This window comes from Neovison vison, chromosome 1 (genome assembly GCF_020171115.1).
Source record: "Neovison vison isolate M4711 chromosome 1, ASM_NN_V1, whole genome shotgun sequence".
In the NCBI taxonomy this organism is placed as follows: domain Eukaryota; kingdom Metazoa; phylum Chordata; class Mammalia; order Carnivora; family Mustelidae; genus Neogale; species Neogale vison.
This window is the reverse complement of record NC_058091.1, coordinates 63,727,803-63,753,848: the sequence shown is the minus strand read 5'-3', so window position 1 is coordinate 63,753,848 and position 26,046 is coordinate 63,727,803. Positions and strand designations below refer to the sequence as shown.

At 41.9% G+C, this 26,046-nt stretch overlaps 1 protein-coding gene across 1 annotated transcript in view; it reads left to right on the top strand.

The window, feature by feature from the left end:
* The window catches only part of ARFGEF3 (ARFGEF family member 3), a 186,001-nt gene that overhangs the window by 4,429 nt on the left and 155,526 nt on the right, over positions 1-26,046 (top strand). The window contains exon 2 of the mRNA XM_044247931.1: positions 3,623-3,674. Within this exon, the coding sequence (XP_044103866.1) occupies positions 3,623-3,674 (52 nt within the window). The remainder of the gene's footprint in view (positions 1-3,622; positions 3,675-26,046) is intronic.

The following is a 26,046-nucleotide window of genomic DNA, read 5'->3' as shown; positions in this document are numbered from 1 at the left end:
AGCTGCATGGAACACACTTGCACCCGACTTCCCTTGGCCCCCAGGACCATGCCTTGCCCACTGTTATCATGCCTCCCAAGCGGCTCTGCTCCCTTTGCCAGCTCCCGTACTTCTCCCTCGCCTAAATGTTTGAATTTCTCAGAAGTCAGTCCGGAGGCCTCTTCCCTTCCTCCCAGCCCCACTGGAGTTGACCACACCCATCTCCACAGCTTCAGGTCGGCAGCTGAGAATGTGATGCACCCATTTCCCTCACTCGTCCACCCCGGGTTCCCCAGGTGACCCGGTGCAGGTACCTACTCAGCGTCTCTGATTGACGAGGATATGCTCAGTATGGCTGCTCTGCGATTTTCCTTTGTCTTTTTTCTTTCTTCAGGTTCTTGGTTAGCCTTTGTAGGATTGGGTGCTATTGAACATTTTGAGTTGAATATAAACCCCCCCTGTCTAATGAGGAAAACTGCCAGGATTTGGTTGCTGAGTGTCAGCACCTCCCCTTGGAGAGCGGCAGCATATTGTCCGGAGCCCTGGCCTGCTAACCACTAGGCCACACTGACATGACCGGCTTTGAATCTGCATCTCAGGGCTTTGCTTTAGGGTTATCCTGTGTCATCTTAATGACTAACCTCAGTTCTTCCACTTCCTACTTTGGCCCTGTCGGCCACAGCATCCCTGACCCTACTGACCCCGTCTTTCTCTTTGGAGGATTGTCTTGCCTACACCCATCCTTTGCTCCATTGGCCACAACATCATCATGTTTTAGACTGCCCTCACTACTGAGTCTTGGAGATACATCTGGTATCCATTTTTCCTTCTGATCTTTTAGCAGACCAGCAGAAATAGTTCTCCTTCTCCAATGAAATTGGTTCATACCGGTAGGGCTTGTGGACTCTAAGCCATGAAGAAAGGAATCAACACAGTTTGAGCTGACAAAACTGGGAACAAATCAGAACTTGGAATATTGAGATTTCTAATAATAAATAAATATTTGGTCTTTGTTCTTATTTCTGGCACAGAGCCCCTAAAATCCTTGAATTTCTAGGTGAAGAGGACCATAAAGTGTTTTTGTCATGTTAACAAAGCAACCTAAGGGTGGGGGTTGTTGCTAAGAGGACTAACCCTGTGTTTAGAGAGTTGGAATTTTCAGTCCCTCCCCAGACCTCCAGGGAAGGTAGAGGGGCTGGAGATTGTGTTCAGACTCCCATGGCTGATGATTTAATTAGTCATTCCTATGTAATGAAGCCTCCATAAAAAACCCAAAAGGATGGTGTTCGGAGAGCTTCTGGGTTGGTAAACCCATGGAAACATGGGGAGAATGGCACCCTCAGAGACATGAAGCTCCCCTTTTCTCCATACCTTGGCACATGCTTCTCTTCCATTGGGCCCTTCCTGAGTTTTGTCCTTTTATAATAAACCAGTAATGCAGTAAGTGAAATGTTTCTCTGAGTTCTGTGAGCTGTTCTAACAAATTAACTGAACCCAAAGAGGGGGCTCATTCATACCTTCAGCCTATAGCTGGCCAGTCAGAAGCCAAGATGACAACCTGGATTTGGGATTGGGGTCTGAAAAGGGGGTGCAGTCCTGTAGGACTGAGCCCTTAACTGTGGGATCTGATGCTGTCTCCTAGTCAACGGTGTCAGAATTGAATTAAATGGTAGGACCACCAGCTGGTGTGAGAGAATTACTTGTTCATGTGGGGAAGCCTCCTCCAACCACACATGTTGGAACTGGATACAGAATTGTTAGCGCTATTGAAATAGAACAGCTTTGGCTAAGGGGCCGTGGGGGAGAGGGAAGAGAATAGTGTTTCATTATCTCTGCTGTTGGAGGCAGGAGTAGTGTGAATAATCCACAGCAATGGTAAAGTAGTGAACATCCAGGCTGGATTAATGAGATTTGAGGGTGAGCCTCCTTTCAATATCCCTAACTGTAGGATGATTAAAGAAAAAAAGTTTTATCTACCATGTCATAAATGTATGTGAGCATCATGAGATGTTGCATAAAATACTTTGTGAACATCGAGGCTCTCACAATTATGAATTATTATTTGAGGGTGTTGAAGCAGTATTTCAAAGAAAGAGCTTTCCCTTCCATATTTATTATTTTTTAAATCGAAGTTTAATTGACATACAAAACTATATTAATTTCAGGTGTACAACTTAGTGTTTTGACCATTCTGTACATTACAAAATGTTCACAATAAAAGTGTAGTTACCATCTGTCACGAGGCAAAGTTCTTAAAATGTTATTGACGATATCCCCTATGCTGTACTCTGCACTCCTGTGACTTATTTATTTTGTTACTAGAAGTTTGTACCTCTTAATCCCCTTCTCCAATTTAACCCATCCTCCACACCTCTCCCCTCTGGTAATCTTCAGTTTGTTCTCTGTACATATTCATGAGTCTATTTTGGGTTTTTGTTTATCTGTTTGTTTTGTTTTTTAGATTCCATATATAAGTGAAAGCATATGGTATTTGTCTTTCTCTGACTTATTTCACTTCGAATAATGTACTCGAGGTCCATCTACCCTCTCACAAATGATGAGATTTTGTTCTTTTTCTTAGGACTGAGTAATATGCCATTATATATATTGCACCCCATTTTCTTCATCCACTCATTTATTGAGGGATGCTTAGGTTACTTTCATTTCTTGGCTCTTGTAAATAATGCTGCAATAAACATAAGGGTCCTATATCTTTTTGAATTACTGTTTTTTTTTTTTCTTCAGGTAAATACCCAGTAGTAGTGGAATTATTGGATGCTATAGTAGTTCTATTTTTAAGTTTTTGAGGGACACCCATACTGTTTTCCACAGTGGCTGTACCAATTTATATTTCCACCAATAGCGCATGAGAGTTCTCTTTTCTCACATCCTCACCAACACTTATATTTCTTATCTTTTTGATTTTAGTCATTCTGACAATTGTCAGGTAATATCTGCTAGTGGTTTGGATTTGGATTTTCCTGATGATGAGTGATGTCCAGCATCTTTTCATGTGTCTGTTGGCCATCTGCATGTCTTCTCTGGAAAAATACCTATTCAGGTCCTCTGTCCCTTTTTTAATTGGATTATTTGGAGTGGATTTTTATTTTACTTATTTATTTATTTATTTATTTTTTGGTGTTGATTTGTATAAGTTCTTCATATATTTTAGATATTAACCCCTTGTTAGATATATGATTTGTAAATATTTTCTCCCATTCAATAGGTTACCTTTTGTTTTTGCTGATTGTTTCCATTGCTCTACAAGAGCTTTTTAGTTTGAGGTAGTCCCAATAGTTTATTTTTACTTTTGTTTCCCTTGTCCTTTGTCTATTTTTATTGCAAGAATATAACATTTTAGCCAGTTGTAGATTAAATTGAAATTCTGGTTCAGGTTGAAATTTAGTTATTCATTCTATGTTTCTGTAGGGAAATGTATCCTAATTTTTTAACTGCTCTGAGGAAGTCTTTTGAGCTATCAAGAGAGGGTTTTTAGGTATGAATGACTTGCATGCAGATAATTGAGAACTGACTAATGTATAATTGTAGGAATTTCCAGGGAAGAAAGAAACTAACAGAAATTTATCTGCAGATTCTCAGTCTATATGTATTTATTTTTAACTTTGTAATTTTCCTTCTGCAGAAACCCTGGGTGGTGTGGATACCATTGTCAAGATCCCTCCACACTTGCTGAGGTAAGGAGACTGGAGTTGTAAAATATGGTGGAAGTAAAAATCGCCAACCGTGTCTTCCTGAAGCCCCAAATAACCTGACTGGCATATAGCATTTTACTTGTTGACTGAACGCTCTTTTTTTTTTTTTTAATATTTTATTTATTTATTTGAGACAGAGACAGTGAGAGAGAGTATGAGCAAGGAGAAGGTCAGAGAGAGAAGCAGACTCCCTGTGGAGCTGGGAACCTGATGCGGGACTCGATCCCGGGACTCCAGGATCATGACCTGAGCTGAAAGCAGTCCGCTCTTTTTAAAATCCATGAGCTGGGATAGTTCATGAGGTTAACATGATGGGAACCTGACTGCAGTGATTTCTAGGCATCTGTGGAGTGAGTGAAATCAGTAATCCAGAGAAAGCAGCTGAGGAATGAGGTGGAAGTGTAAAATTGGTCAGGGAGAAAAATGTCCAGAATCTAAGAGAGAATGTAGACATTGGGCAAGATCTTCCACTGCAGACTAGGAAAGGCCCCCACCCCTTGCTGGGGAGAAGCAGTCCTACACCCTGTGGGATGGATTTAAACTCCCGCTGGTCCCTTGGCTGGACACCATCTCTCACAAACTCTGTAGCCATGTTCAACAAGCCAGAGGTAGTGAGCCTGTTTCCCCGCCTTCCTTACAGTTCCCCATTCCCTTTTATCATGGAAGAAATGCCCTGTGTCAGACATTTGAAAAGAACAAGTAAGAAAGTTGCCTATAATTACATCACCTAAGGATAATCACTGAAAACTGTTTAACAGATTTTCTTAACAGACTTTTCCTTAAAAAAATATACACATTTTTACAAATTAGTATGAATTTTATTTATGTTTGTTTCTTCCTTATTTTTTCAGGCCACATAATATGAAGAACATTTTCTAATGTCAATATATGTTCTTCAAATTAAAATATTGTATATTCTTCCATTATATGGCTGCTGTAACATTTATTCAGTAATTTTCTTATTATTAAACATTTGGATGATTTCTAGATTTTTTTGACATTATTAAAAATATTGACTTAAACAGTCTTTTGTTGAGTAAATTTCTATACTGTAGGAAATTATGATTTATTAGGTGTTTGCCATCTCTACAAGTAGAAAGAACAAGAATTATGATTCTGTGTTTTTAAAAAATTTATTGCTTCTCCTATAGTATCTGCTACAAGCTGATATATTGTAGGGGAATTCATGTATTAATCAAACCAAATGAACCATGAGAGACTATGGACTCTGAAAAACAATCTGAGGGGTTTGAAGTGGTGGGGGGGTGGGAGGTTGGGGTACCAGGTGGTGGGTATTATAGAGGGCACAGCTTGCATGGAGCACTGGGTGTGGTGAAAAAATAATGAATACTGTTTTTCTGAAAATAAATAAATTGGAAAAAAAAAACAAATGTACTTTTATGTGTACAAAGCTAAATGGATAGAATGCCTGGCAATAACACTCTTGCCTGGGGTTGGGGGGCTGTGTTCCAGGCTGGGTATACATGAAGACTTTCTAAGACATATGAAGGTGTTGATGGTTTAGGGAGATGGTTTCCTGGTCTTCATCATCTATAGATACTCTTTCTGAAAACTGCTTTTGCTACATCTCCTTTTCTATCTTACCTATTAGAGTCCCTTTTCTCCTTGACCAAGGAAGGCACAGCTATTACCCAACCCATTCCAAACTTTACTGTGGTGTGTTGTCCTGGGGTGCAAAAGTCTTGTCCCACCAACAAAGCACTATGAAAATACTAGTGTTTGTGTTGTTAAAAAGGCCAAATTTAATGGCCAGACCACACATCTTTTTGTAAGTTAGTTTTTACATCTTGGCTTTCAACAAAATTGAAGGAAGACCTAATCTAATTATAAGATAATAAACAAAAAGATGTTTTGATGGTAAGTATCCTTCATTCTCTTCTTTTATAAATAAGATTTCTTACTGCTTACATTCATAAAAATGAAAAGGTATGGAAATGGTGTTAAATCTCCACCTTATTATAGCAATAAGGAATACTCCATCCATAGGTATATGAAGTAATTGGAGAAAAATAAACTTGGCTTATCTGTTTCTTTAGAAATGCATTCTAATGAAACAGAAAAAAAAATAAAATAAAAAAGACAAAGTAAAAGTATACTTTCCATGTTAACTACATTAACATTCTTATAAATATTCATTAGTGTTGTTTGGATCAGTTGGGTCCATTAGTAATCACACCTCGAACCAGAAGAAAAGTGAACACTTTTAAATAGTATGGACATAGGAAATTTTTAAAAAATCACTTTATACACATTTTGTTATACAGAAATGTAATAGGGAGATTAATAAAAGCCTCTCAAGAGTTAAAACGTATTATATTGAGAGAAAATTAAGTTGGGGAAATAGAATAGAAATGTAAGTTCAAGGAGAAAATAGACCAATGTAGCATTTTTTTACTGTTAAAGAAGAGTTTGCTCATAAACTTTTTTCTTGGATGAAGGTGGTTTTCAAACAGTTGTGGTATTTAGATTTCACTAGATACATTTAAAGACCTGACATGTTTTAATTAAAAATTGTAGTACTTTCAATATGGCAGAATCGTAACATTTTCCATTAATTAAAATTATAAAGAAATGTAAATATGTATTTAAAATACATGAAAAACAGAACTTTTACTTTTTCTTAGTGGCTGTTTGAGCAAAAAAAGTTTGGTTAACAGTGCCTTAAAGGTGAGTTCCTGATCCAGAGGGTTGTTGAACCTGGCGGCTGGGCTTCTTGTGGTTCTGGGTCTGTGATGAAAGTTCTGCCTATAGTGTTAGGGGTGAGAAGTCGGCGATGACACTGGAGAAGCCTCCTGGCCTGCTGGTTAAGAACATTCATCAAAAGACAACTGGTACTTTCCAACTCTTGGTATGTGTGTTGGGGCGTGGAAAGATGAGCTACAGAATATGCTGTGTTAATAGGACCTAAACATGGTTGGTCAGCATTTAGCCATGCCATTTAGCTTTCCTGTCACCCATGGCCTTGAGATTTCCCCAGAGCCAGCTTGCCGTCTTGTACAACCCCGAGAAGGGCGGGGGCGGGGGGTGTCACCAAATTGTTGGGAAGGATGCCAGATCAGGAGCTGTGGACAAATATATATCGGTGTCTTTTCATATCTTCACCACTGTTAGCAGATAAATCGGAGTGTTTATCCTAACGAGAAAGAGCTACCGAGGTCATCCTGTGTATGTGTATTGTGTTCTCCGTGTGCAGCGAGGTTTATCAAACATCTCTGTGGTGAGAACTAAACCCTATGTATGAGACAAAGCAGATGTGAGCATTGCTCTTAAAGGTTTTATATTCAGAAGGAGGAGGATAAAGATGCGCAGAACTGGAAAACCATGTTTTGTGCTGGCCACTGTGTATTTATGGTAGAATTGTATACATATAAGGGGGTTTCAGTTTGACCATGAGTCATAATAGTTTTCAAGCCTCTTTTAGGGTATGGGAAGAAGCCATAATTAGAACAAAAAAAGAGCTCTTGAATCAATATTTGTCTGATTTACTATTTCCCTTTATCGTAAGAGAAGTGATATAATGAGTTATGCTGTAATGGGCTTTTGTCTCTTTGTTGTCAAGTCAGTTTTGCTTTAATCCTTTGATTTTGCTGCCAGGCACTTTGAAACCCAGAGAGTACGTTAAGTACTGTCCAGTCACTGCATTTAACAGAGCATCTTTCTATTGTTTGAGTACCTGCTCAAAAAAATAAATAAATAAATTAAATAAAAATAAAAAAGATCTAGTAACTGTAAATACGTATACTCAAGAAAGAATTTGGATATATTAATTATTTTTCTTCAATTGTATTTTAATTATTTTTCTTCAGTTACACTTCTGTTTAGCACATGAGAAAGAAACCAGATTAACTTTGTCTTGCATTCTCCTGATTTTGTATTCAGTTTCCATTTTCATTTCTGATAATCACTTAGAAGTGATTATTTACAAATATTTTGTTGTTTCAGAAAGGGCAATAGGGAATAATTCAAATCTCAGATACTTTTGCTATGCTTTTTTTCTTCAGTTTTCTTTTGCCACCGACTGATTGCTTTTTACGTTAACCATATTAATGTTCTGATAAATAATTACTCATACTGTTTTCTCAGTTGTGTGCATTAGTAATGATAGCTCAGATCAGAAGAAAACTGAAACCTTGAGAGACTTGTGGTTGCATTATCTTTTTCTTTTACTGTTGATTGCTCTGTGGACTTCATCTCCACACTAAAATTGTCCTGATGTCACATGAATAATTTTCGTCACTCCAGTGACTGGACTCAGTCATACGTAGAGCATTGCAGGGGAGAACCCCGTGGTAAAACATTTTAGGTGAAGATAAGGAGTGGTCGGAGGCATTGCCTCTTCTGCCCCAGACTCTCAGTGAGCAGACGTCCACTCTCATGGCTGGTAAGTGAGCCTCTGTAGCAAAAGGGGTAGGGATTCATGCAGAGTGCCGGTGGGAGCCTGTGTCAGTGATGGAGGAAGGCCCAGGGATCCTGTCCTGTGGAATATTTCTGAATTTGTTAGTAGGTAGTAATGTGAAAGTCATTCTGTCTTTCATAACCTAAGTCTTGCTTTTAGCTTGGCAGTGAGTTTAAGGGTCCTTACCTTCCTCCATGAAGAGCCTGTCCCCTCATGACCTTTGCTTCTCTTTTTCTCCTTCTTCTTAAACTTCAGTCCTTCCATGTCTTCACAGGGTTGAAAACCCGTGAACAAGTGAGCTATTGAAGTGTCCTTAGACTCAAAAAGGAGGTCATCGATAGCTCAGGCTTTTCCTTTGATTGGGGTCACCATTTCTGTATTCTACTTGTTTTACAAGCAGAAGGCAACTAAGGGTGCTCCCTTAGACTTGGTGAACGATCTCTGACCTAGTCAAGTGAGCACTAAGCATTGTTGACTTCGTTTGTTGTTAGCCACTGAGTTTTCAGCCAAGTGATGATAAGACTGGGAAGCTACTGGTCGAGAAATATCAGTAGTTAATGGGAAATGTTTTCTGTTCTCAGACGTTTTTTCTACTTTATCCTGTCACCCTCTCTACCTCCTTCCTTTTCCCGTGTGGTCTGGGGATCAAATGATAGAACCAAAATAACCTAGTCATTTTTGGAATCTTCAGGGCTGTGGTGGTTTTTGTTATGAATATTCAGGGATGATGTCTGTGTTTTGTGAACCATCACCAGCCTTGCTTGGCAGGAAACACCTGGCTTAAGCCCACCTGGGCTTAACCACAACTTCTGGAAAGTTTGGCTTCCTGCAAGTTGGTTCATCAGCCATCCTCCTCCTTGGCCCACTGTCCTTGTGATGGCTTAGTTATGATGATACCTGGTTCTGTCTGATCATCTTTCCCTCAGAAATCTTGAAGAGTTTATATTATACCCAACCCTAATTGTGAAAAAGAAAAGGGCTCTTCTGTGGGCCTTTCAGTACTCTTGCTGTATGTAGTCACCACCTTTTCTAGATCATTCTTGACCTGCTGGCACATTCCCCCAAAATGGTCTTCCCTATCTAATGGAATTTTGCAATGTTCTTCTGCTTCTGAGTCTTGGTTGGGTGTGGTCAGTCTCTCTGCTGGCATTTGGGCAAGAACGGTTTGCCTGCTGCATTCTCCAGTTTCTCCAGTGGCTTTGAAACTCCAAATTCTGGTGACTGTGGATCTCGATGTCCTCACATAGCTCTACTTAAATCTTCAAGAAGGATGCTTTTCACCCCATGTGAAGGCCCAGAGCCCTTAAGCCACCACCAGTTTGCTGCCATAGTTGAGCTGCCTGGCTCTCTGAATTTTCTACTCTGTCTTTCCTGTCAGATTTCCAGGAGGTTCACTCCCTTTCGACTGGGACCAGGTGGGGTGAGTGAGGCGGAGTCTTGTAAGTGCAGGGTTCGGTATTTTGTTCATCATGGAATTTGGCATTCATTTTGAGTTTTTAAAATGTGGCATTAAAACATCTCACACCTGTCAGAATGGCTGAAATCAAAAACACAGAAGGCAAGTGTTGGTGAGGATGTGGAGAAAAAGGAACCCTTGTGCACTATTGGCAGGAATGCAAACGGGGGCAGCCACTGTGGAAAATAGAATGGAGGCTCCTCAAAAAATTAAGTAGAATTAACATATGATCCAGTAATTCCACTACTGGGTATTTACACAAACAATATGAAAACAATAATTCAAGTTTATCACAGCAATTAAATTATTTAATTTATCACAGCATTATTGACAATAGTCAAATTATGGAAGCAACCCAAGTGTCCATCAGTAGATGAATGGATAAAGAAGATGAGATATATATGTATACAATGGGATATTACTCAGCCATAAAAATAATGAACACTTGGCATTTGCAACAACATGGGTGGATCTAGATGGTATGATGCTAAGCAATGTAAGTCAGAGAAAGACAAATACTATCTGATTGTACGCACGTGGAATTTAAGAAATTAAACAAATGAACAAAAAGAAAAGAGACAAACAAAAAAACCAGACCCTTAACAACAGAGAACAAACTGATGGTTACCCGAGGGGAGGTGGGGGAATGGGTGAAATAGGTGAGGGGATTAAAAGCACACTTACCATGATGGGCACTGAGTCATGTACGGAATTGTTGAATCACTGTATTGTACACTTGAAACTAATATAACCCTGTTAGTTATGCTGAATTTTTAAAAATGTGGCATTAAAATATTGTTTATCTAGCTGACTGAGTTTTTTTTTTTTTTTTAAAGATTTTATTTATGTGTTAGAGAGAGAGATACAGAGCGCAAGCATAGGCAGACAGAGTGGCAGGCTAGAGGCAGAGGGAGAAGCAGGCTCCCTGCCAAGCAAGGAGTCCGATGCGGGACTCGATCCCAGGACACTGGGATCATGACCTGAGCTGAAGGCAGTCGCTTAACCAACTGAGCCACCCAGGCGTCCCTAAAATTTTGTACTCAAGGCCAGTGCCTCAGTCATCTCACCAGAGTTCTAGCCCTGCACTCCCGGTGCTCTCAGAAAGTTCTCACGGCTGCTGGGGCCACCACGTTCAAGTCAAGCTTTATTCTGTCCCCTTCAGATTCCACAGACTATTTCTCATGAAGGATCTTGGTTTCTGCCCTGCTTTGAGTGGAACCTCAGTCGCATGCACCATCAGGGAAACAAGCTCTTTCCCACGATGAAGGCCGTGATTAATAAGAACCCCCACTTCTGGGATATGCTGTCCTACGTGTACTAGTGTTTTACTTAAGGCATTTCCCAGGCCCCATTCCACCTTCCTCCTGGGCCCAACTCAGAAGTTGAAATAAAGCATGCTGTTACAAATCCTCTTCCTTCCTCATGCCAAAGCTTAGACCTAAATGGCTGGTCTGTGGTGTTTGCTTACCAATCCCAAATTCCCTTGAACAGGAAGTATTTTTCTGAGTTGCTCTTTTCATCAAGATTGCCCACTGAGTGTCTCATATACATGCAGCCTTTCCCACTTCGTTATCCTACTTATTCTTGAAGAATGAGCTGTGTTTGCTAGACGAGATCCTTCTCTCCTCTGTGCCCTCACTACACTCTGCACATATTTTTCATGGTGCTTATCCATCATGTTGGCATTTAAATCTAGGGGTTCAGTTCTGAAACCTTATCCTCAAGAAGTTCATATGCATAAATTAGTCATCTTTTTAAAGATTTTATTTATTCGAGAGAGGAGAGTGAGAGAGAGATCACAAGTGGGGGGAAGGGGAGAGGGAGAAGCAGACTGCCCACTGAGCAGGGAGCCCAATGCAGCACTCGATCCCAGGACCCTGGGATCATGACCTGAGCCAAAGGCGCCCAAATTATTCATCTTTTCATCCCTTACTTTGGTGCTCTGTATGAGTTTGCAGGATGAAACTCTTCTCCAAACCGCACTGCATATCCCAGGGAGCCTGTGCCTCATCTCCTAGATTCTTAGGAAACATAGTATTTGGAAGAATCCTTGCCAGAATGGAATCTCAGCTTTAGCAATAGGACTTGTCACATCTCGCTGACTGAAAGGGGAGGTCCCAGAGACTAGGACCAGAAGCCCAACACCCAATCCATTGATCTCACTTAGTATAGTCTTAAATTCCTCACTCTCTCCTCAACCAAAGCCCCAACTAGCCTAATGTGTATTGGATCAGGGGTTAGGAGTTGGTGGTACTTATTGGGACCCTAATTAATGTTCTGTGCCCAAGGACATTGTGCAAGGATTCGAGCTCTCATTGGCCCGCCTGGAAGAGGCAAGCTGCCTTCCCTCCCACGCTCCCAATATGAATTCCACTTGGGAATATTTCTGTTTTAAAAAACGTTCACCCCCCCAGATTTTCCCCTTTTCTTAGCCCAGGTTATTTACCACGAGAGTGGTATAGATGAGATAAAAATGTCAAGGGAATCCTCGAGCTGTCTTGTTAAAAGGCAGCCATTGGCAGTGAACGTCTTGTTGGCATTTCTCAGGAACAATCCCAGACATGACTCCGGCCACAGCCCCGCTGCCTTTCACTCACCTTCTCTGTGATTATTCAGAGCCAACCTCAGCCTAATTGCCTTTCTCCTACCAGTTGCTCTTCCCAGAAAGGCTCTCACAGCACGTTTCCCCATTTGTCCTTGTCTGTGTCCCCCACATCACTCCCGTCCCCACCCTGGATGAGCCTCTGCCCGGCCTTCTGCTTCATTTTGCCTTCCTGGTCCACATCCTTTTTTCAACTCAGATGCTGGCACATTTGTCCCTATCTTGATTGGGGGAAACTACTGATCCTTCCACATTCATTAGTATTTATGTTTTGAGAGAACCTTCCACAGTGTCTTCCCACTCTTTGTAGGATTATATATATATATTTTTAAGATTTTATTTATTTATTTGACAGAAAGAGACACAGCGAGAGAGGGAACACAAGCAGGGGGAGTGGGAGAGGGAGAAGCAGACTCCCTGCTGAGCAGAGAGCCTGATGGGGGGGCTTGATCCCAGGCTCCAGACCATGACCTGAGCTGAAGGTAGATGCTTAACGACTGAGCCGCCTAGGCACCCCAGTATGGTTTTATTTTAATGTCTTTTTCTGCTGCTTTTATCTGTTTTAGTGTTTCCATTCTATGCAGAATCCTGGAGCCACTTCAACAGGATGTGCAAAATGTTTATTTTTTAATTGAAATAAACATGGTCACATCAACTGGGAAAGACTGATTTAAAATGGATGAGAACAGCAAATACCTCCGTCGTGGTTTTTGGCAGACAGTTTCAGTCTCGGCGTTGTTTTTGTCTTTCTTGTATCATGGAGGAGTTTTGGGTTCTCCTTGCTAGCTCCTGTCATCCCGAGGAGGAAGCAAGGGATGCTCGTGTAGATTTTCCAGGTCCTGTCTTCAGCTGTGCTAACTGAATGGCGGCTGTTAGCAGAAGTGCCAGACACATGCTTCTAACGAGGCTTCCACTTTCTTCCAGGTGAATTGCAAGCATCTGTGCTTCTCGTGGATTTAAGCTTATCTTGAGGTCTTACCTCTTTCTGGCTTCTGCTTTTCTTCCCTAGTACAGCTGACCTCCCTTTGCAGAAGCAGGCAAATATAAGTCAGTTTTGGCTCTGTTGATCTTTTGCTGGTTCAACATAGGAAGATGATGATGATAATAATAATAATAGGTTTAAGACCCTTTGGTTAGTCTAAGACTGGCTCATTTTCAGTTATAGAGAATTCTTTATCTCAGCGAGTCATGAAAGGAAGGAGGGAGACTCTGTCAACCTTGCTGGAGGTAGATGGGGACCATTTACGTGAACAAGGACTTGCCCTGGAGTTGAGGTGATGTTCATCCTCCTGAGATCAGGCTTGCCATAAACAGGTTAGCAGAATGATATTTCTGTGTTAGCCACAAAACCCCACTGGCTAGAAGAAAGTGACATGTGGAGAAGCCTTTAGCAGTAGGGATGCTGAAATCCATGTTCAAAATCAAGGTGCCCCAAAGATCTAATTTCTCTTTTTCCTTTTCCTGCTGCTAGGGAAGACAAAGAGTATTTCTGTCACCTTGCAACATAGCATAAGTACAATACTATACGATGTCCCAATTTACAAACAGCTTCTTCTGTGTGTTATCTGCCAGCCTGTAGGCCAATCCTAATGGTTTTCTTGTTCTATTCCCTTTGATAAGGAACACCTACAATTAGCTCTCAATTATAAAGCTTCTCCTTGTTAATAGCCCCTGACCTAAAGGCACTTTTAAATGATCAGTCCATTAAATAAGTGCATAACCCACCCAACTAGGTTGTAGGGGACATTTGGCTTGATTGACATTTTGGGATGTGAGCAAGATATTAATGTTCAAGAATAGCCAGCCACACATCATTCCTTTATGACAAGTGGTTGATATCTTTATTTTATAGCCCTTGGTTCTAAAGGGAAGTATTGGAAGGAAACATAAAACCCCATTTTGAAAAAAATGTAACAATCCTATCATGAATCTTCTTTCTTGAGCCTCTTTATTATTTTTGAATGGAAGGAAGGTAGGCTTTTTATTCTATGTTTGGTTTCTATAATTAAACTGTGCCTTACAGGCAATTTAGGTCCAAATTTCCTACTTTATTTCAGAGTATACCTCTGAGAAATTGTTTCTATTGATGGGTTGTAACAGTGGATTCCAGAAGATGGGTTGGGACTGGAGCTTATTGATTTGTGATGTGAATGGTTCAGTGAATTGTTTGTATCTCTCTTGTTCACCCTGTAGGACTTTTTTTTCCCTACTGGGGAAGGCATGGTGCAAAGACTAAAATCACTTGGTTTCTTTAGACATCTTCATTTATTAAATATTTTATATTTTTTTCTGTTTTCATTCTACTGCATATTTCTTTGTCATTGAGCTGTTTATAAAGCAGTACGATTGTGTAATTATAAAATAATACCCTGGTGTGTCTTTTCAAGTGAAGTTCAGTAAACTTGACACAGGAGATCTCCTTTACCTCCTCAACAGTCCGGTACTCTGTTAATGTGGTGCCTTGTAGCATGCTTAATAGCCTTCTGATTCATATTTTCTCAACTAATTTTGGGACAATTAAAAACACAAGTTGCCATTTTGAAAACCTTTTTTATGTGACAGGGCCTCTCCTAGGCACCATGCATGCCGGTCTCCACCGTGACAGCCCTTCCTTTGGCGGGGGGGGGGGGTGCGGAACGACTCGGGTATGGAGAGACCTTGTAGGCAGCCACACTGCTCAAGCCGGCCTGGGGCAGTGTCGGAACTGCTCCCCTCCAGAGTTTACTGTCTTACCATGGGGTATTCCTCCCACCAGTACTGATTCATCACAGAGGTCTATTATTTCTTCTTCGTACGTAGCTTCTGTGAAAAGCCGAGATACAGAAAACTACATTTCATGCAGCAGATTATTTGATGAAGTACCGGCGTTGAGAAGAGCACTTGGGAAATCTGTATTTAGCCATTGCCCATTCAGAGAGCAGCTAACGAACGCAGGAGTAGGGTTAGGATCACCTGTCACTGAAACAGCTTTAAATGCGACTTCCAAGGAGCCAGAGCTCTTAAAAGAGGAGGGGTCGTATATTCAGGCTGACGGAACAGCCGTGAATTATCGAAGCTGTTGAGATCTGTGCATATACAGAACGTTGCCAGGAAAGGACCTAAACTGACTTTTCCACTTTGTGAGGCAGAAGGAGACCTTACGATAAAGGACTCTGGTCTGAAACGGGTGCTGAGCACCCGCTGGGGAGACCCGAGTCATTATGGAATTAACTAACCCTTACCTCTCTGAGTTTCTGCTCACTTGAGTAAGGAAGGGGGTAAGCAGCAGCCGGCGGGGGAGGGTCACGACGAGTGAGCCTGCAGGAGTCCTGCGAGGAGGGTTAGCACAGGCCTGGTTTTTACTGGGTCAGACCACGCTAAAGAAACACATCCGCTCTAGGGGCACCTGGGTGGCTCAGTGGGTTAAAGCCTCTGCCTTCGGCTCAGGTCGTGATCCCAGGGTCCTGGGATGGAGCCCCACATTGGGCTCTCTGCTCAGCAGGGAGCCTGCTTCCTCCTCTCTCTCTGCCTGCTTCTCTGCCTACTTATGATCTCTGTCTGTCAAATAAATAAATAAAATCTTAAAAAAAAAAAAAAAGAAAAAGAAACACATCCAGTCTAGATCACATTCTGAGGGGGAGCTGACCTGAGCTAATTTTTAATTTAATGAGGTCCAGAGAGTACTGTTGTATTTTAAAGATTTTTTTTTTCTCTCTCTCTCTGAAATTGTAACTTCCCCATTGCTTGTTTTATTTTGTGAGCCTCATTTTGTTTTTCTGTATTTATCAGCTGGGAGAAAAGTTTCAAAGACAAAAGGGGTTTTGTATGTTTATTTCAGAGTCTGTTGGTAGAGAAGATGTCCAGCTGTGGTTGGCAGAGATGGGCTGAACACAGCGTGCGTTGTGCTCCCCTGGGCTGACCTGGGGAGGGTGACGGAATTTGCCCCATGGGATTTTAACCCCCATTCTGAAATATAGCTGGACATGGAAGACGGGGCCAAGAGCAGGACATTGCTCATGTGTCTCAGGCATAGTAAAAATATAACTGTCATTTTATAGTCAAGAGGATATTTGATTAAGAAAGAAAGTGATTGTTAGTTTAAGGTATGTACACCCAAGAACCCAGTACAGTGGACACCTTCATAAATATTTGCTTGTGATGGTGCCTTGCAGCTCTGTCTTGAATGCCTGGAGCGTCTAGAGCTGTGATCAGTAGTAGGAAGACAGTGTGAGGGGGTCTGGGCTGTGGTGGGAGAGGCAGTGGCAGATGGGGACTCGGCAGATGGCTCAGAGTCAGCCAAACAGGCCATATCCTGTGTGCTGGGAGTAAAACACAGACCATCTCCCCTCTGAGAGCACACCACGCGAGGAGAAAGGAAACCGGGAACGCTGTAATAAAGTAAGTCCTGCGTCCAAGTCCTTGTTCTTCCGTGTATGACCATTGGGACCCTGAGCTGGTCATTTTGTCTGTCAGCTTCTGTAACTGAAGATGGACAGTGAAAGGTAGTATGGTGCCTCTGTTTCTCCTGTGTGATCATTGACCAACCAGTAGATGCAGAGAAGAACAGATCTAGAGAGACCTTGTTCCAGACCACAGAGACAGAGTCTGTCTCCTCAAAGAAGGGCTCAGAGTGCTTGTGTGTTCCCTCCCCTGCAGGTGAAGAGACACAGACTTACCTCCTCCTTTCTTCTCTCTTCTCAGCATTTGAGCAGGAGAGCAGCCTCTAGCCTATAGGCCTTGTCTCGGGTCCCTCCACATTACAGGCATATATTGTTTCCAGCTTTACTGAGATGGAATTGACATAACATTGTGGGAGTTCAGGGTGTACAATGGGATGGTTTGATATATGTTTATGTTGTCAAGTGATTACCAATAAGGGCACTTAATACCCATCCCCTGCCATGTTGCGTGCATGTGTAATGAGAACTTTTAAGGAAGATCCTACAGTATTTGTCTTTCTCTGACTTATTTTACTTAGCACAGTGTTCTCAAGGCTCACCCATGTTGCTGTCAATGGCAGGATCTCCTTCTTTTTCACAGCCGAGTAATATCCCATCATGTGCTCATGTACCACTTTTTGGGAAAGTTCATCTGTCACGTCAGTGCCTTCATCTGTCACATGTGCATTCATCTGTCCCATCAGTGCAGCCGTTCTCAGACTTTTTGGTCTTAAAACCCATTACGCTTTTGAAAGTTATTGAGGACCCCAGATGGCTTTTTAGGAAAAATATTGGATTGTATCTATCAGTATTTACCACACTAGAGGTTAAAACAGAAAGTTTAAAAAATATTTATTAATTCTTAAAAGTAACAAGAAACCTATGACATGTTAATATAAATGAATTCTTTTATGAGAAGGAACTACTTGAAGAAAATTTAGCATGAAGAATTTTACATTTTTTTGCAAATCCTTCCTGTGCAGCAGTGTAGAAGAAAACAGCTGGAATCTCAGCTTGGCTTCTGCATTCAGTCTGTTCCAATATGTTGCTCTGGTTGAAGGAGATAAAGAAAATCCTGCCTCATACAGATAAGCAGTTGAAAATGGGAAAGGAATCTTAATTGCCTGTTCAGATAATGGAGGATGTTCTTTCTTCATAGAGTCCACCATATACTCCTAAGAGACTGAGACCGAAAATACTTTTGAGTTCATGAACCCTCTAAAAGGGTCTTAGGCATCTCGGTTCCCCTTTGAGAACCATGTCTTCCCCATTTTATTTATTTATATTTTTTAAAGATTTATTTATTTATTGGAGAGAGTGAGGAAGTGGATGAGAGAGTGCATACCGGGGAGGCAGGGTGCAGAGGAAGCGAGAATCTTCAAGCGGACCCCTGCTGAGCACACAGCCTGACAGGGGTCTTGGTCTCTGGACTCTGAGATCGTGACCTGAGCCAAAACCAAGAGGCAGATGCTTAACAGACTGAGCTACTCAGGCATTCCTCTTCCCCATTTTAAATGCCAAAATCTTGAATCCTTGAGTCCTTCCTTCTTAAGATTCACCAACTGGGTGTACCTAGGTGGCTCAGTTGGTTGAGTATCAGAGTCTTGGTTTCGGCTCAGGTGTCATGGGGTCAAGCCCAGCATCAGGCTCTATGCTGGGTAGGGAGTCTGCCTGAGACTCTCTGCCTCTGCCTCTCCCTTTCCTTCTGCCCCTCCCCCTGATTGCATGCTCTCTCTCTCTCTCCTCTCAAATAATTAATTTTTTTTTTAAAGCCACCAACGCTTCCTCTTACCTGAGAATTAGAGCTTCTCCCAACCCTGCCCTTTCCAGGCCTGCCCTTTCCAGCCCCTGTCCTTGGGCTCCAAGCTTTAGGCCTGCACAGCAATCATGTTATAATGCTCTATAGGGAGGTGGGCCTGTCTTGTGCCGCCCAGGCCTGTGGAACTGTCACCTGGGTCACGTTGTTACACTGGCATTATCCCCTGCAGCTATGGAAATTTTCCCTGGAACAGCACTGCAAATAATACTTACTGGGGTCTAATGAAGATTGCTGAAGATTTTAATTAAGGTGGTGCTTTACAGAAGGTACATGAAATCATAAGTGAAACACCACATGATAAAACAGGCTCATGGTGTTTTGGCAGTTTGCAGCAAGATTCAAGTTCTTTGGTTCGGTTTCTCCCCCTACCTTCTGTGCTGACTTTCAAAGTGTGATTTTAGATAGAAGAGATTTCAGGTACAAAGGAGCAGATAAGAGTCGGAATTAAAACAGTGTTTTTTATGATCCCTCACTCAGAACCCAGAGAGGCCCAACTGGTGCTTGGGAACTAGAGACAAATGAGCCCGAGCAGGTGCCATCAGTGAAACTTCGCTGTGGCAGTTTCAAGGGTTGTTCTGTAAATTCTAGTATCTGAAATAAGGAAGGTGAAATCTGATGGCACTCTGTCTTCCTCTTCCACTTTTGCTTCTAGACTCAAGCAGTGTCTTTGAGCTATCCTCTGTGGCAGTCCATGATGAGGCTGGCTGTTGATGGAATTATGGGGACAGGGGGAGGACCAAAATTTCCGGTAGAACTGCACCCTGTACATACCTAAAGGCAATGGCTTGGTTTGGTTTTGAACCAGAAGACGTGCAGGGGTTTTCCTAGTTAGGAGGTGATTGTCAGCATGTGTAAATTCTCTGCACCTCCCATCCCTCTCCCCCAGAACAGAGACCTCTGATCGCTTACCTAGCATCCAATCACCCCCTACCTTAACCAGCAGGACCTGACTGAGTGTCACGATCTGCTTTTATTGTCCATCCTGTGCTTCAGAGGAGCCTGCCCCATCAAAGGTGTGGGTGTACCATCTGGCCATGGCTGTGCCCTGTGTCAGGGGTATCAGAAGAGAGTGTGAGAGGGATACTCTCTCCGACTCCTGAAGGGGAAGTTCTTTCTTCCCGGAGATGTCCCATTTTCCAGTGATGCTTGCGACGGCCACAGCTTGCTTTGCAGCTGTGAGGGGAACCCGTGGAGGGTGGACAGGGGTAAGGGGGGTGTATGTGGGGCAGGGGGAATGGGTAAAGCTGACACTTAAAGGGCGGATCACCCGCAAGATGGAAAGAACCTGGGTTCTTGACTGTGTCGTCGAAGCACCGGATCACCTAGAATTGGGGCCAAACTGCCTCCGTGTTTAAGCCGCTTAGGGAGTTGATTTCCTGTCACTCGCAGCTGAAAGTGTTCTCCCTGATACACCCATTTTAAAGGAATCCATGTGACCCTAGGGTCCAGGGGAGGGAGTTCAAGTGAATGCGGCAAACCGGGAGATCTCTCGGTGGAGTCCCTTTCCTGTTGCCTGGCTGCATTTTGACCATTTTTCTGACCTTTTAATTTCTTCTACGGGATAAGGGTAAGAGACTCTAAATTAAGTATTTGGTAACTCTGGGGCAATAGTACTGGATATTTAAATCTGTGGCATTTACAAGGTCTAGGGCCTGGAGCCGGAGCTTTGGCACCCTCTCCCACACCCTGGGCACACTGCGGCATATTGTAGCCTTCCTCTTCTGCCACAAATAACTGATTTGCTCATATGCTTCCCGCAGCTGGACTCTAAATTCTGTCATCCTTATTCCCAGCCCCGTAGTGTAACGTGCCTCCCCGCAGTATTAAAGGAGACCAGTGTGAGGCATCAGTCTACACCAGGAATTGTGCTAATGACTTTATACATTATCTTATTAAGTCTTGCAGTAAGTACGATAGGTACAAAAATAATTTATATTTGAATAAGAAAACTGAGGCTAGAGTGATAAAATCATTGCCATGAACTCTCACAGTTAATACAAGATAGACAGAGGTTCAAGTACAGGTTTGACTTGAAAGTTGTTCGTATAGCTAATATAATCTATGTCTTCAATGGATATTTGCTGAATATCGTCACCTAGATATGTTAAAATAGGAATTATTGTTGTCCCTGTCTATCCCTTCATTTCCCCTTTCACCTTTGGGAAATGTATTGGGGCAGAAGGCTCACGTGTGATTACTTGAATATTGGCTTTTCTCTAGAAATTGGCTTTAGGGTGTGTCTCACTGGTCAGCGGGTTAAGTCTCTGCTGTCTACTCAGGTTGTGATCCGGGTTCCTGGGATCAAGCTCTGCCTTGGGCTCCCTGCTCAATGGGGAGCCTCCTTCTCTCTCTCCCCACCCTCCCTTGTTCTCTCTCTACCTCTCTCTCAAATAAATAAATAAAATCTTAAAAGAAAAAAGAAAGAAATTGGTTTTGGTAGTATGTAAGTGACAAATGCATTCAGCTGTAAGTAATGGGAGGCCTAACTATAGTGTAAACAAGATGGGGCTTATTTTTCTCCTGTAATGGGCAGTCTGGGATGTCTAGGATACTGCTGAACTTCCATTATATTTGCCACAAAATGGTTCTTGCAGCCATAGTCAGCACGCCCTCACCCCAGACGGAAGGCAGAAGGACAAAGGACAGAGGGGCAGAGACAACTAAACAAGTCTTGCCCTTTTCATCAGGAAATCCAAAGTACTTCAAGAGCCACGAGGGAGGCAGTGACAGTAGGAACCAGGATTGTCGGGAGCAACTTAGACCAGTCTTGATTTACCACTTGAGGCTGGGCATGCCGTCAGCCAAAAACAAAGTTGTAATCAAGTTACAGGGAGAAGGTTGACCACTGAAAACCACACAGCTCAAAGAAGCAGAGGCTATGAGGCTTAGAAGGGGTGACAGAGCTCCCCCGTCTCGCTGCTCGGACGGCTGAGACGTAAAGACTAAGAGCCGGTTTCCTTAGACTCTCTTCTTCTTACAGCACTTCCCAACTATTTCCCATAAAATGTGTGTTTTCAAAGCTCTTTTGTATCCCTACTGTTTATCCTTCCCATCCTTTCAAAGGAGTCTAGAAAGCTTCTGCACCTGTCTCGTGAACAGAAATTGCATACCAGAAGACCAAAGTAATATGCTTAGGATTATCCCTGACATTTCTTGGCCAAAACAAAATCACCGATTTCCAAGTTAGGCCAATGTTCTTTTAACAGACTCCATGGCCTTCCCTGACACTGTGATCTTCCCCGATAGCCTTATACTTAATCCAGAGGGGGGTTCGGGGGGCGGGGTGGGCTTCCTGCCCAGATACCTTGGACTTTCTGTTGGGCAGGCCCGGCTACCCCAGTTCCCCAGCATGGATGGTTTTGGCTTTTCAGGGACAACTGGGTGGAGCCCAGCCTGCAGAGAGACATCGGGTCCCTCGGAGTCCCCAGGAAGGAAGGACAGCCAGCTCGTGCCCATAAACTGGAGTACAAACATTTTTTCCAAGGTATTTGACCCTGTCTTTTAGCAGCAGGGTACTTGGTCATTTTGAGCCTGGTTGGCGTGTTGTTGCCTCCCTCGGCTGGAACTGAGGTTGCCCCGGTGCCTCCTGACACACGGGGAAGAACACTAGTGACAAGGCATCTGAGCCGTTGGAAAAGTGTTTCGGTGATAGAGTCCGTTAATCTCAGCTTTCCATAGTGGGGACGTCTCCCATCAGTATTAGCATAGAAAATGAATGGGGTCCTTTTTTTTTTTTTTTTAACCTTATAGAAGAAGAGACCCCTTTCCTTAGCCAGAGGTTTTTATCTAATGAGATTTTGCCACTACAGAGAATTACAGCAGAATTTTAGTTATAGTGTTTAAAATACTTGAATACACATTTGCCTACAAATTTCCCTTTCTTCCATACTAACATCCTTATGAGCCTGCAGGATCTCAGCTTGTTTTCCTGGATTTTGTAGGGACCCATATACATACTTTGGCAAACTCACCAAGTCCCTATTTGGATGTAGGCCATTGAGAGCCAAGCCTGTAGCAGCTGGCTGTGTGGCATTCACTCCCCGTGATCTCTGGAGGCTGTGGCTGGCGACGTAACACCAGGCCGACTCATGGTAACACCATAAGGCAAAGGAGCACCACCATGGCCTTCCTGGTCTGGTGGTCTGAAGTCCCGTGTTCACGTGCCAGCCTGTGATGGTTGTCAGGCAGGGTTTGTTGTCCTGATCTATAATCATTTTACTAAGAGAGCCATCTGTTGCTGCTTTTTCTCTTCAGTACATTAAAAAGAAAAAAAAAAATATGGGGCATGTTTGTTTTTCTTCCAGTATGTGTTTCATTTAGGAAGGTCATGTGGGTGTGTAAGAGTCGATAACCACCTTGAGTGGAATAAAGCAGCCCCTTGGTGATGTGTTGCTGCAAACACAGCTGCTTTTAGGATGCCTGGGCTCCAAGGCAGGTTAGCAGGCTGAAGGGTAACTAGCACCCAGACACAATCCCAACCTTTAAAATTAAATTTATCCCAAGAAGCAGTCTTGCCTTCTTATCAGATTTTGCCAGGCCTGAGGCTACTGAGTGGCAGATTAACATAGATCTTATTCATCGGAGTCTACAGGAGGGACGAGGGGAGGCATAAAATCTACATTATGTTTAAAGCAGATGGCTAATAAGGAGACAACCCGCTCTTTTGGGCTCTCACCCAAGACCTATTTTTCGAGAGTGCTTACAGAGTGGGATCTTTTGGGATAGTCAATGGTTGAAACACCACACACACCTGACTGTTGGGAGAAGTTGCTATTTATGGTAATATAAAATTTTACATCATGGTTCTCTGATGCTCATTGCCAAAATCTATTGCTTTAAGGGACATGATCTTTGTACGTGAGTGGCCGGACGTGATTTTTGATGCTGATGGGGAAAGAACTGTGGGGTGTTTAATGGGACAGAGGCTGTAATTTCAAAATATAAAAAGGTATTCAGTGGCTTTCCCCAGCTTTATTGACAAATAAATTTGCATATATTTAAGACATATAGAGTGATGATTTGAGATACGTGTACATTATGAAATGATGACCACAATCACGTTAATGAACATATCCATCACCTCACTTAGTTACAATTTTTGTGTTAGGAAGACACTTAAGATCTACTGTCTTAGCAAATTTCAAGTATATAATAAAGTATTACTAACTGTCGTCACCATGTCGTACATTACATCTCCAGAATTTATTCATCTTATAATGGAAACTTTGTACCCTTTGACTAACATTCTACTCTGAGTTAGACTTCTTTAGATAGACCAACATTCTACTCTGAGTTAGACTTCTTTAGATTCCACATATAAGTGAGACTGTGCATTGTTTGTCTTTCTGACTCTGGCTTATTTCACTTACCATAACGTCCTCAGCTTCATTCATGTTGCACACTTGGCAGGATTTCTTTATTTCTATGGCTGAGTAATATTCCATTGCGTGTTTGTGTATTTATGCTTGATATCTAAAGTATAGGTACCTAGGTACATCTGGTACATATGTAGATATCTGTATTTTTATATATTTATGTATAGATCTATATTTATATATCAATATCTAGATAGATAGATACCACATTTGCTTTATCCATTCATCTGTTGATGGACACTGAGGTCATTTCCATACCTTGACTATTGTGACTAATGCTGCAACACACATAGGCATACAGATATTTCTTTGAGATACTGGTTTCATTTCCTTTGGGTATATGCCCAGGGATTGTTGGGCCATATGGTAATTCCATATTTAACTTTTTGTGGAAGCTCCATACCGTTTTTCATAATGGCTGTACCAATTTACATTCTTACCAGTAGAGCACAGCGCTCCCTTTCTCCACATCCTCACCAGCACTTGTCATCTCTTTTTGACAATAGCCATCCTAACAGGCGTGAGGTGATGTCTCGTTGTGATTTTGAATTTGCATTTTCCTGATAATTCATGATTTTGAGCAACCTTTTAATGTACCTGCTGAAAATTCATACGTCTTCTTTGGAAAAATGTCTTTTCCATTTCTTTGCCCATTTTAATAGGATTGTTTATTATTATGATGATTGCTAGTGAGTTGTATACACTTCCTGCTTATTTTAGATATTAACCTCAACCACATAGATGGTTTGCAAATATTTTCTCCCATTCTGGAAGTTGCATTTTCATTTTGTTGATTGTTTCCTTTGCTGTGAAAAACCTTTTTAGTTTGATCCCCCAGTTGTTTGTTTTTGCTTTTTGTCTGTGTTGTTATCCAATAAATTGTTATCCAATAAATTGTTGATAAGGTTGTTATCCAATAAATTGTTGATAAGGCCAATGTCAAGGACTTTTTTTCTATATTCTGAGAGTTTAGCAGATCAGGTCTTACATTTAAGTCTTTAATCCATTTTGAGTTAATTTTTGTGAGTGGCAGAAGAGGTAGGTCTAAAAGGAATCATTGTGTCCTACAGTATGAAATATACATGTTTTAAATTATCTAGAAAGTAAGAGAATACACAGATGACACACTCATGGCGGGGGGGAAGAAATGTTTTTACATTGTAAAGTATGCTCATACGTAGAAAATTCAAAAGCCTACATTTAAAATGTAATTCTTGATGTACAATGCAGTGTTATTTGAACTATTCATAGGTTTCATTACATCTATATGTTATAGATGAGGACACTGAGGTATGAAACAGCTAGGACCCAGTAATAACTGGTTAAGCCTGAACTCCCATCCTTGACAGCTGGATGCAAAAGCTAGATCATCTAGAGATAATAAATCTTAACACTGGTTTATTTCCTTTTGAATGTATGTCATGAAAATTAAAAATTAGGTCCCAAGGTATGTAATGTTTTGCAACTTGCTAGTTTCACTTAGTATTGAAAACAATTTTCAAGTGCCACTAAGAGTTCTTTAAAAACATTTCGAAGGCTATTAAAATTCCATCCAATTGGTATACCATAGGAAAAGTCATTTTTAGTGTTTTTCTCATTGTTCTAGTAATTGATTAAGAATTGGCATAAACTGCTAGGGAGCTTCTCTTCTTTGAAGGTATAGTCTCAGTTTGGGGCATCTCAATGGCTCAATCATTAAGCATCTGCCTTAGGCTCAGGTCTTGATCCCAGGGTCCTGGGATCAAGCCCTGCATTATGCTCCCTGCTCTGTGAGCCTGCTTCTCCCTTTCCCTCTGCCTCCAGCTCCCCCTGCTTGTACACACTCTCACTCTCTCTCTGTCAAATAAATAAATAAAATCTTAAAAAAAAAAAGGTATAGTCTCAATTTTAAGGTATAGTATGCCATTGTAATATTAGTAAGGCACTTCACTTGCTTAGTAGATTTCACAAAGACCTTCCTTACCAGTTGACTTTGAGCCAAGAAAGGTGAATATATTTCCCTCCGCAGTTATTTAACAATATCCCTGATCACCTGTGTAACCAGCTACTTTATCCTGTAGGGTAGGGGAGGCCCTGACCCAGCCACGAGGGATTCTAGAAATGCTTGTAGGGTCAGGTGGAAGCATGGAGGAAGGTAGAATTTGTAAAGATGGAGAGACGTGTAAATAAAGAGGACATGAGGTTTAAAAGTACTGAGCATGCCTGTGATGAACGATTGTTAGCTTTGAATGGTACAGTCTATCTTGACACTGGAGATTAAGCTTTAA